This window comes from Dasypus novemcinctus, chromosome 5 (genome assembly GCF_030445035.2).
Source record: "Dasypus novemcinctus isolate mDasNov1 chromosome 5, mDasNov1.1.hap2, whole genome shotgun sequence".
Classification (NCBI taxonomy): Eukaryota; Metazoa; Chordata; class Mammalia; order Cingulata; family Dasypodidae; genus Dasypus; species Dasypus novemcinctus.
In genome coordinates, this window is record NC_080677.1 from 162,829,127 (window position 1) to 162,841,556 (window position 12,430).

The following is a 12,430-nucleotide window of genomic DNA, read 5'->3' on the forward strand; positions in this document are numbered from 1 at the left end:
TTCACCTCCATGTTAGCTGAGTGGGGTAAGTCCAATAAACCAAAGTGTATGAGTTGCAAGTCTGCTGAGGCTCAGGGCCTGGCTATCACATGGTCAGTCCAGAGATTCAGGTCCCCTAGGTATACACTAAACCCCAGCACCAACTACAGATCCAGTAAAAGTAACAGGAGAGGCTTGTGTACAAAGTTCACATCTGAGTCCAGCTCCATCACACAGAAACACAAACTCCAAAGTAGGGCCAACTGACATGGCACTGAACTCCATCTGCCATGACCACAGAACCTGTGGGTCTCTGTAGCCCTCAGAAGAACCAATACCTGAGGTTCTATCTACTTTATCTGTCTCTGGGACTCTGCTGAGGTGTGCATAAGGGCGACCCCTCTGATAACCTCCCAGCTCTTTTTAGAGACTCACAGCCATATACACTCATTTGTCCTTTCCATTTCCCCCTTTGATTCAGGTCAAAAAGCATTTTTAACTCCTGGTATTATATGTAGATTGAGATATGCTGCTAGTCCGAGTTGACCCTTTTATTCAAGGTCATTTTCTACTTATATCATCAGCCGGTACTTGGTAGTAATCCCTCGGTGCCAGGGAGACTCATCCCTGGGAGTCATGTCCCACACTGGGTGGGAAGGCAACGCATTTACATGCTGAGTTTGGCTTCGAGACTGGCCACATTTGAGCAACATGGAGCCTTTCAGGAGGTAACTCTTAGGCACCCTGCAGCTCTAGGCCTTGTTCTTATTTCAGGTGCACAGACTCACAAGCATAGTCATTAGTATCAAGGGCTCATTGTTGGATCTTCCTTTTTTTTTTTTTTTGTCTTTGCCGTTGCACTTGGGGGAAATTCATTTATATTTAATGTCATTACTGGGAGGCCTTTCTTCTTCCATCTTGCTATTTAGTTTTTGTAAATCTTACACTTTTTTTGCCACTCAATTCTTTCATTAATGCTTACTTTTATATTTATTTGATTTTTACATTTTGGACCATATTAAGTCCCTTTTCATTTTTAGCTAGACTACTTTTACTATTTCAAAAATGTAGGTAACAGTATAATATGGCTCTTTCAGTATCAAAATACAGAAATTAGTAAAAGTACACATTAGTCATATTTTTAAAATGAAAAACAGTAATAATGAAGGCATTCGATTCTCAAGCAACACCACTTTCAATAAGAGCATACTACTTACTAGAAATGAAACTAAAATAAATTTTGGGGTTCAGGATAGGACAGGGGCAAGTGGAGAAAACCAGAGTGCTACTAATCCATTAAAGAACTATAGCAAGGATATTATAAGAATCTAGTGTAGGACAGAGCAAGACTTTTTAAACTATGAGGTGAGGGCTATTTTTAAAGAACAGAAAGATTAAAGTCTTGATAGGGAAACCCATTTATTCAAGCATTAAGTTAAGATTTTAAAAAATTACAAGTATTACTATACCCTAAAACTGATTCTCAATTTTCCCCTTGATCTAGGTATGTTAGGAAGAAAAGCAAAGATAAATTTTGTTTAAATGATTAACTTCCAGTTTTAATAAGCATGTTTAATACTCATTTAATTTACCATTATTTGGATACAAGTGTGAAAATGTGTTAGACCAAGTGAACATTAGTCAACATAATTCAAATACAAGGTCTATAAAGGTCTTCAAGGTCAGGGGTTTTTGTTTTTGGTGGTAAGTTCACAAAAGTATTTGGAACACGTATAACACGAATATAACAGGCACTATTTTATTTTTGTTGAATAAGTGAATGAATGGAAATTTTCCTAATACATGTATCTGAAAACTCTGGTGTGATACAAATGAAAAATAGGAAAACACACAGAACTAAAATTTCCAACATACACCCACAATCCTAATATATTCTGTCAGATAAATCTGAAAACAAGTAGGTGAAAATAAAAGTAGTTTTCAAAATGATTGTTTTTTTTTTTTTAACAAAAGTAACTTTGAAAGGGAAGAATATGATTAGATGGCAGGGAGCAGATGTGGCTCAAGAGGCTGAGTGCCCACCTCCCACATGGGAGGTCTCAGGTTCAGATCCTGGGGCCTCCTGAAAAAAAAAAAAGGGTGAACAAGAAGCAAAACGAGCAAAATAAAAGCAACTCAGGGGAGCTGATGTGGCTCAGCGGTTGAGCGCTGGTTTCCCATGAGGTCCAGGGTTCAATCCCCATTCCCAATAAATAAATTAATAAACAAACAAAACAGAACAAAAATGCATGCCAACATTTGGGTGGCAGAGTCTGGAGACAGTGCATAGAAATGGCACCTTGCAAAGGAAAGGAAAAGAAGGAAGAACAGGTCATCAGCCTTGGGCCTCAGGTGGCAGAAAGAGAGAATGTATTTGATGTCTGTCACATTTCTGCATCCTTTAATGACACTTTTGTCCATGTCACTGATCTCTCTGGCAAGGAAACCATCTGCCGTGTGACTGGTGGAATGAAGGTGAAGGCTGACCGAGATGAGTCCTCGCCTTATGCTGCCATGTTGGCTGCCCAAGATGTGGCCCAAAGGTGCGAGGAGCTGGGTATCACTGCCTTACACATCAAACTCCGGGCCACAGGAGGAAAAAGGACCAAGACCCCTGGACCTGGGGCCCAGCCGGCCCTCAGAGCCCTTGCACATTCAGAGATAAAGATTGGACAGATTGAGGATGTCACCCCCAACCCCTCTGATTGCACCAGCAGGAAGGGGGATCGCCGTAGTCATCATCTGTGAACAGGACTCCACAATAATTCTGTTAATAAATTCCCTTCACATTAAAAAAAAAGAAAAAGGTTGCCAAGAGCTTAGAATCAAGGGGAAAAAAGAAGATGCACCATGGAAGCAGATGTGGCTCAAGCAGTTGAGTGCCTGCCTCCTAAAAGCAAACAAAAAAATCCAAACAATGAGCAAACAAATGAAAAAACTAACTCAGGGGAGCCAATGTGGCTCAGTAGTTGAGTGCCAGCTTCTCACATTTGAGGCCTGGGTTCAATCCCCAGCCCTGAAACCTCAAAAAGAAAAACAAAAGATGCAACTCCAGTATGCCTTTTAATAGTATTAATTGGGGAACACAAATATTTCCAACTTCACATAAGCATTTTAAATTAGGTTTAGAATTCAATAAGGTTCTATAATAGGTAACCAAAAAAATCAGTTATGATTTTAAAAAAAAAAAGCATAGTTGCTACAGATTATTCCACAAGGCCCAGTCATCTACACTGGAGGGAAGGGTGCATACGGAGGAAGAACAGTGAGTAGCAGTTCTCTGATGACCACAATGAAATGTAAAATTATGTACTATTCAAGTCAACTTAACCTAATTGACACTTCAGGTGACACTCCACAGACCAGCAGCAGAATGAATATACAGTCTTTGAAGAGCATGCAGAACATTTAAGATAGTCCATATTCTTTGCCACAAAACAAAAAAATTCAATAAATTTCAAATGATTCATATAAAACAAAGATCGTATTAGAAATCAAGAACAAAAAGATGCATGGAAAATTCCACGAATATTTCACAACTAAATAATACATTTCAACATAACCCGTGGGTCAAAAAAGAGATCAAAAGGGAAACCAGAGGCAATTCTTGAACTATATAAAATGAAAACACAAGGTGAAATTTGTAAAGCAGTATTTAGAGAGAAACTTATAATGCTAAATACCTATATTACAGGCAGAAAAAAGGGTCAAATAAATTTCATCAGTTAAACAAGCAGTAGAAATAAACAATAAAGGTCATATAGTGGGAGCTCATAAAATATAAAACATAAAAAGAGAAAAATGAATGAACCCAGGGAAGCAGATATGGCTCAACTGATAGAGCGTCAACATACCATAGAGGAGGTCTAGGGTTCGAACCCAGGGCCTCCCAGCCTGTGTGGTGAGCTGGCCCGCGCGCAATGCTGCCACACGCAAGGAGTGCCATGCCACGCAGGGGTGTACCCCACATAGGGGAGCCCCACACACAAAAAGTGTGCCCTGCAAGGAAAGCTGCCCCATGAAAAAATAAAAGCACAGCCTGTCCAGGAGTGGCGCCGCACACATGGAGAGCTGACGCAGCAAGATGACGCAACAAAAAGAGACACAGATTCCTGGTACCGCCAAGAATGCAAGCGGACACAGAAGAACACAAAGCGAATGGACACAAGAGAGCAGACAACTGGGGAGGGGGGGGGAGAGAAATAAATAAAATAGATCTTTAAAAAAATAATGTAAAATAAATGAACCCAAAAGCTGATTATTTTAAAAGATCAACAAAATTCAGACTGATTAGAAAAAAGAAATGATATAAATTATCAATATAAGAAATGAAAGAGGGAATATTAGTAAGGATTATATAGATATCAAGCATATCATAAAGGAATATTATGAGCTTTATGCCAATAAACTCATGAATGTAGATGAAACATTCCTTAAGACCCAAAGCTCACTCAAGAAGAAATAGATATACTGAATAACCCTGTATCAAGTAAAGAAATTGCAGTTTTAAAGCCTTTCACCAAGAAAACTCGTTGTCCAGACGGCTTTACAAATGATTTCTACCAAATGTAAAGAAATACCAAAACTACACAAACTTCCAGAAAACTGAACAAGTAAGAATACTTTATTTAATGAGGTTAGCATTACTCTGACACCAAAACTAATCAAAGATACTATAAGAAAATTAAACAATAGGCCAATATCTCTTGGGGACACAGATGCAAAAATTCCATTAATATATTAAAAAACTTAATTCAACAATATATAAAACTGATAATACATCATGTTCCAGTGGCATTTATCCCAGGAATGCAAGGTTGATTTAACATTTAAGAATTAATCAGAGGGGAGCAAATGTAGCTCAAGCGGTTGAGCACTTCCTTCTCATGCAAAAGACCCTGGGTTCAATCTCTGATATCACCTAAAAACCAACTCTCACTGGGGAGCAGATGTAGCTTAGTGGTTGAGTGCCTGCTTCCTATGTATGAGGTTCTGGGTTCAATCCCCAGTACCTCCTAAGAAAAAAAAAAATTAACCAGAGTAATTTATCATATTAAGTAGACTGAAAAATTAAATAAACCCATAATTTTAGCAATGCATCTATTAAAATACACAGAAAAATGATGTGGCAAAATCCAACATCCATGAATAACAAAACTCTGGACAAAGCTAGAATAAAAGGGAATTTTCTCAATATCATGCTTAATGACAAAAGACTGAATATTTTGCTCCTAAGATCAGGAACAAAGAAAAGATGCCCATTCTCACCCCTTCTACTCTAAGGTGCAGTACAGGTTTGAGCCAGTGTAATAAGGCAAGAAAAGAAAAGGCATCCAGATTGGAAAGGAAAAAGTTAAACAATCTTATTTGTAAAAGACATAACCATTCATGAAGAAAACCTTATGGAATCAACAAGCTACTAAAACTAGTAAAAGATTTTTAGGAAAATTTACAAGAAAAACATTAAACAAAAATCAACTGCATGTCTACATGCTAGCAAAGAATTTCATTTCTAATATATTGAAAGTTTTAAAAATACTACTTACAAGATCATATAATGTCAAGTACTTAGGAATAAAACTGAAATAAGATGTGCAAGACATATATGCTAATTGCTGAGATAATCTAAAGACCTAAATAAATGGAGAGCTATCCAGTGGTCAAAGATTAGAAGACTCGGAAACGGACTTTGGCCCAGTGGTTAGGGCGTCCGTCTACCATATGGGAGGTCCGCGGTTCAAACCCTGGGCCTCCTTGACCCGTGTGGAGCTGGCCATGCGCAGTGCTGATGCGCGCAAGAGTGCCGTGCCACGCAAGGGTGTCCCCCGCGTCGGGGAGCCCCACACGCAAGGAGTGCGCCCATGAGGAGAGCCGCCCAGCGTGAAAAGAAAGAGCAGCCTGCCCAGGAATGGCGCCGCCCACACTTCCCGTGCCGCTGACAACAACAGAAGTGGACAAAGAAACAAGACAAATAAAGCCACAGTAATCAAGTAATCAAGTAATCACAGTAATCAAGACAATACAGGTGAAAAGATAAACAGATCACTGGAACACAAGAATCCAGAAATAGAATCATAAATATATAGTCAATGGATTTTCAACAAAGGAGTAAAGTCAATTCAATGAAGAAAAGTTTGTTCCACAAAGTCTGTTCCACAATGGCTCACAATGGCTCTGCAAAAAATGAATATCTATATTCAAATAAATAGATTTTCATCTATAAGTCATACCATAGGCAAAAATTAAGTCAAAATGGATCATATACCTAAAATGAAAACCTAGGGAAACGGACTTGGCCCAGTGGTTAGGGCGTCTGTCTGCCACATGGGAGGTCTGCGGTTCAAACCCCGGGCCTCCTTGACCCGTGTGGAGCTGGCCCATGCGCAGTGCTAATGCGCGCAAGGTGTGCCGTGCCACGCAGGGGTGTCCCCCGCATAGGGGAGCCCCACGTGCAAGGAGTGCGCCCCGTAAGGAGAGCCACCCAGCACGAGAGAAAGTGCAGCCTGCCCAGGAATGGCGCCGCACACACTTCCCGTGCCGCTGACAACAGAAGCGGACAAAGAAACAAGACGGCAGCAAATAGACACAGAGAACAGACAACAGGGGGGTGGGGGTGGGGGGGATTAAATAAATAAATAATCTTTTTAAAGAACATGTTTTCATTACAAATTAGACATATAAAATGAACAAATTTTAAAAAACTTAAAAAAAAAAAAAGAAAACCTAAAAAAAAAACTTCTAAAGAAAACATAGGGAAAAAATTGATCATTTTTTTATTTAAAAAATTTCACCAAAATTAAGAACTTCTGCTCATTAAAAAATTAAGAAAATGAAGAGGCAAGCTACACAGTTGGAGAAAATATCTGCAAATAACATATCTGATAAAGCACTTGTATCCAGAATATGCACAATCTTACAAAATCCAGTAATAAGAAAAAAAACAAGCCGAAATAAAAAGTAGGATGGGGGAATCTGAACTGACATTTCACAAAAATATATATATACAAATGGCAAATAACCACATATAGAAGGAAAAGAATGAACACCAAGAGAATGTGAAGGAAGAAGAACTCTTGGACATTGCTGGTAGGAACGTTAAGTGGTACAACCACTTAGGAAAAGGGTTTGACTGTTTCTTTAAAAATTGAGCCTACCATGTCACATGTCAATGGCTATTCAAATCCTTGGTATTTATGCAAGAGAAATGAAAGTATATATCTGTACAAAGACAAAAAAATATTTAGAGGAGCTATTTACTTTTAATAGCCAAAACTGGAAACAACCCAAATATCCCTTAACCATAGAATAGATAAACAAATTACAGTCTATCCATAAAATAAAATAGTACTCAGCAATAAAAAGAAATAACCAATTGATACATATAACACTAATGAACAAGAAAATTATCATGCTGAATGCAAGAAATGACAAGGAAGTGTGCATACTGTACATTCCCATCTTTTAACATTTTAGGAAATTCAAACTCATTTACAGCAACAGAAAGAAGATCCCCTGGGCAGGGATCTCATGACAGGGAGAAGGCGATTACAGTGGGTCAAAAAGAAACTTTTGCCAGTGACTGTGCTGTTTTCAACAGCGGCTAAGAAAGAACAAGGTGAACACTCTCCCTAAAAAAGACATCAAAACCCAAGCTGTCCCACTGTCTCTATGACTCAAAGCTTCCGCTTCCATCGCGGGGTCAGGAAGAAGTCCTTACTAACACCACCCCACCCTACCCCTTCAAACTCGCAAGTCCTCAGCACCACTATTTGCCTTAAGTCAATACCAAGGCTAATCTGATTATGAGTGTATTTCTACTTACATCAGACACCAAAAGAAGCCCCCTCATCCCCATCAGCTGTGAACATCTCCTACTATGCAGGCACCTGCCATCCCTCGCCAACAAGAGCAACTCTTCCACTGTGTCCTCTGCCACTCAGCCTCACCAGGAAAAGCTGTAAAATCCTCAACCTTTACTCTGACCATCCTTTGCAGAAGGCCCTGCTGACCCTGGAGCTACCTCCAGTAAGCGATGGCCACTCTACCCCACCGAGCTTTGACAAAAAAGGTAGGCAGAGGGGGAGGTGCCCTGCTCCTCAGTGCTGGCTCCAAACCACTCTTCTCTAAAACCCTCCAGCAACGGAGTCAGGGCACCTGGCCGCATCACCCCCACCCCCCACCCCAACCCCACCGTCACCCTCACCCTCACCCTCACCACAACAGCAGTTATCAATCCCTGAGGGAAGGATATGGCAAAGCACAAGTCCTCCAACCACCCGTTTTTTCTCTAGAGCAAAGAATGATTTTTATATTTTGAAATGGTGGGGGGAAATGTCACAAGAACATTTTATGACATGAAAATTACTTGAAATTAAAAATTCAGTGTCCATAAATAAAGCTGTATTTGTTTATATATTGTCTGTTCCAGTTTCTGTACTCCAGCAGCACGGTTGAATAAAAGAGTCAGGAGGGTCCACAACAGCTAAACTCTTTCTTATCCAGCCCCCAAAAGAAAAACTGTGCCATCCTGTGCCACAGTATCCTGCTCCAACACTATGCCCATCTTACCTCTAAGGGATTTCAATATGCATCTAGAAAGGCTTTTGTAACCCATCCTCCAATCTCTCAGCTCCCTAATATCCTCCTGCACGACAATCTTGTCTCTGGCCTCCATCAGCCCCTTTCTCCCTTGGGCATATCCTAGATTTCTGACACTAAAGAACTGCAACCCCTCAGTCATTTCCATTACATACATTCTACTCTCACCACCACCTCAAACTTACTCCAGCAATCTTTCCCTTTCACCTGGATCTGCAATCTGTTAATCATTATTCACTATTCCTCACCCTCAACTGTCCTCCCTTCCCAACCTACTGAAGTTAAATATCATCTGGCCCATGCACAGTGCTGATGCGCGCAAGGAGTGCCGTGCCACGCAGGGCTGTCCCCGCGTAGGGGAGCCCCACGCGCAAGGAGTGCACCCCATAAGGAGAGCGGCCCAGCACGAAACAGAGTGCAGCCTGCCCAGGAGTGGTGCCGCACTCACAGAGAGCTGACACAAGATGACACAACCAAAAAAGAAACACAGATTCCCAGTGCCACTGATAAGGATAGAAGCGGTCACAGAAGATCACACAGTGAATGGAGGGGGGGGTGGAGGGGGGATAAATGAATAAATAAATCTTAAAAATATATATATATCATCTATCATTATAAACCCCCTTGCATACACCTTCACTGTGCTCATATGGCAAAATTGTAACCTGATTAAATCCTACTCTACACCCACACCCACAGAGGTGGGCATAACTGCAGAAAAATTAAAAGCTGTGCAGCTGGTCTCTCACTTTAAATTCTTAACCATGGGGAAGCAGACTTGGCCCAGTGGATAGGGCTTCCATCTACCACATGGGAGGTCTGCGGTTCAAATCCCGGGCCTCCTTGACCCATGTGGAGCTGGCCCATGTGCAGTGCTGATGCGCGCAAGGAGTGCCCTGCCACACAGGGGTGTCCCCCGCGTAGGGGAGACCCACGCGTAAGGAGAGCCACCCAGTGCGAAAGTGCAGCCTACCCAAGAATGGCGCCGCACACACGGAGAGGTGGCGCAGCAAGATGATGCAACAAAAAGAAACACAGATTCCCGTGCCACTGAAAACAACAGAAGCGGACAAAGAACACACAGCAAAGAGACACAGAGAACAGACAACCGGGGCGGGGCGGGAGAATAAATAAATAAATAAATCTTTTAAAAAAAAAATCTTAACCATAAACCTCAAGTAGACCCTTGTGCTATCTCAGTAATCATACGTTTCCCTCATTAACTTTCCCATTCTTGTAGGTAACTATTTCATACCGTTTATTCTTTGCTCAAATATCTACTAACACTTTGCTATATCATCCTCACAAATGAAAATTGCATTTACTTCAATGAGAAAATCTGAAGCTAGCAGATGGGATTTCCCACAAATTCCAACAACCACATCTGTACCACTTGTATAACCCTATGTCTTCTGCTTTCTCTGTTACTAAAGACAGATGTGGCAGAAGAGACCCCATCCCTTTTCATATTCATGAAAACATCATCGCTCTAGCAATTGTCCTGTCTTCCAGATCATTATTTCCCCATCTCTAATGGGTCATTCCTAGTAGCACCCACATATTATTATTTCTCTTGTTTTAAAAAATAGCCTTTCACATCTCCACTTCCCTGAGCAGTTACCAACCTATTTGTCTGCTCCTCTTTAGCAAATCATCCCCAAGCAATCATTTGTCTGACGTTCTCCTCCCATTCTCTAGTAAACGCACTCCAACCAGGTTTTTGTCTCCACCATCCATGAAAACTAGTCAGTCATTAATGAATTAATGGCTAAACCAGATGACCAGGTCTCATGCGATCAGCAGCATATCATATAGCTGACTTCTCTCCTTTCTTTAACTTGGCTCCCAGAATATCCCATTCTCTTTGTTTTCTTCAATCTCTGGCTACTTCTTACCAGTCTCCTTTACTGGTTTACTTCTATTCCCCCAGACCTTTCAACCCCAGAGGCCTGCAGGCCTCCTAAGGCCTCTTCTACATGTACACACTCTCCCCCGTGGTGATTTCATCCAGTCTCATGGCTTTAAATACCATCCATCTGCCTACAACTTGCAAATTTATATCCGAAGTCTGAACCTCTTTCCTGAATGTCAGACTAAGTATCCAAATGGCTACTCAATATCTCCACGTGGGTGTCTAACAGATATCTCAACCTCAATTTACCTGCAGTAGAAAGAACGGTCCCCCCAAAGACATCTACATCCTAATCCCTGGAACCAGTGAATGAGTTGTTACTTGGCAGAAGGAACTTTGCAGGTGCCATTAAGGTTACACACCTTAAAACACAGAGCTTATCCTAGATTACCTAGTTGGCCGCCCAATCTAATCACACAAACCCTCAAAAAGAGAGAATTTTATCTGGCCAGAAGCAGAAAATATGCAGCAGAGGGAATGTTGTAGAGATTCCTCCAAAGGTGAGAAGGATTCCATATGCAATTGGTGGCTCTGAGGTGGAAAGGACCATGGGATGAAGGACACCAAAGGACAGTCCCACAGCTGACAACCAGCAAGGAAATGCTAATCCCTGCCCTACAACATAGGACCAGAATTCCTATAAGGAACTGAATTCTGACAACAACCTGAATGTGCTGGGAAACGCAGTCTTCCAGGTAAGAGCACACATCAAAATAAAGAAAGAAAGAGCATGATTTTAATGGGACTTTTCAAATGCAATTAACTCTGTAATATGAGACTTGCCTAAATATCCAGGGCATTACTCTTAAGTAGAATTTGCTTGTAAGGAGATTTGTGAATGTGGCACAACTTGTCAAAAGTGTATCTAGGAAAGCGGATGTGGCTCAAGCAGTTGGGTGCCTGCTTCCCACATGGGAGGTCCCGGGTTCAGTCCCCGGTGCCTCCTAAAAACAGAACAAAACAAAACAAAAAGCAAACAAACAATAAGCAAACAAACAAAAAAACCAACTCAGAGAAGCTGACATGACTCAGTGGTTGAGCACCAGCTTCTCACATGAGGTAGGTCCCAGGTTCAATCTCCAACCCCAGTGCTTCTAAAACAAAAATAAAAAAACAAAACAAAAACACAAACAAAAAAGTGTATCTATACTTTAAATACGGCTTTTCCATATAATTTGACTATACAAAGTAATTTTTATATGTTCAAACTAAAATTCTATTACTGCTACCTTTGAGACCTTTTCTAAACTATCCCTGCCTCCATTTATTTTCACATTACCCACATGACAATAATCCTAATAATATTTAACAGTTACTAAATAATATTATGAACCAGATACTATTCTAATTGTTTTAAATACATTATCTCATTCAACTGCAAGCACTTTTCCCCCCACTTTACAGATGATGAAACTGATACAGAGAGGTTAATTAATCTAAGGGCCAAGTCAGGAAGTGGTACAAACAGAATTTAAAATCATATATGGAAGAAATCCACTCCATTGCCCAAGTTCTATATTTCAAGAGGCCTCCCTCCCATTTGTTACCCTCATTTAAAATTCTTTAGAAGTGAATGTACAATAAACAAAAGGCAGAATACAGAACTGGGAAGTGGGAATCCTAAATGGACAGGTGGGAACATTGAGAGGGAATCACAGTACTGGAATGAAAATACTTTCTTAGAGTTAAAATAGAGCAATCAGCATTTAACTTTTTATTATTAAAAATAAATATGATACTTCACACTTACTTTTTCTGTAGTAACAGTCAAGGATGGAACCAATGCAGGTGATGGTTCTGATTGTTTCTTATGTTTTTGTTTGTGTTTGTCTTTTTCTTTATATTTCTAAAAATGGATAGAAGTAAAATCCAACTTAAATTTAAATCATTAACCCACATGTATGCAATAAAGATGATTCTTTTATAATTGTGTTTAATAAT

General features: G+C 40.4%; 2 protein-coding genes across 13 annotated transcripts in view; one reads left to right on the forward strand and one right to left on the reverse strand.

The window, feature by feature from the left end:
* MLLT10 (MLLT10 histone lysine methyltransferase DOT1L cofactor) overlaps positions 1-12,430 on the reverse strand; it is a 215,788-nt gene that overhangs the window by 78,388 nt on the left and 124,970 nt on the right. For all 12 annotated transcript variants that reach the window (XM_058297876.2, XM_058297875.2, XM_058297874.2 and 9 more), the window contains one exon: positions 12,240-12,335. In XM_058297876.2, the coding sequence (XP_058153859.1) occupies positions 12,240-12,335 (96 nt within the window). The remainder of the gene's footprint in view (positions 1-12,239; positions 12,336-12,430) is intronic.
* On the forward strand, positions 2,263-2,727 carry LOC105747688 (small ribosomal subunit protein uS11-like). The gene has a single exon (XM_058297879.1). It carries the CDS (start codon positions 2,272-2,274, stop codon positions 2,725-2,727), a length of 456 nt encoding a protein of 151 aa, XP_058153862.1. The 5' UTR covers positions 2,263-2,271.

What these genes read in the sequence shown, in the direction of transcription:
- LOC105747688 (XM_058297879.1), top strand. Translation starts at nt 2,272, where the DNA reads ATGGCACCTTGCAAAGGAAAGGAAAAGAAGGAAGAACAGGTCATCAGC.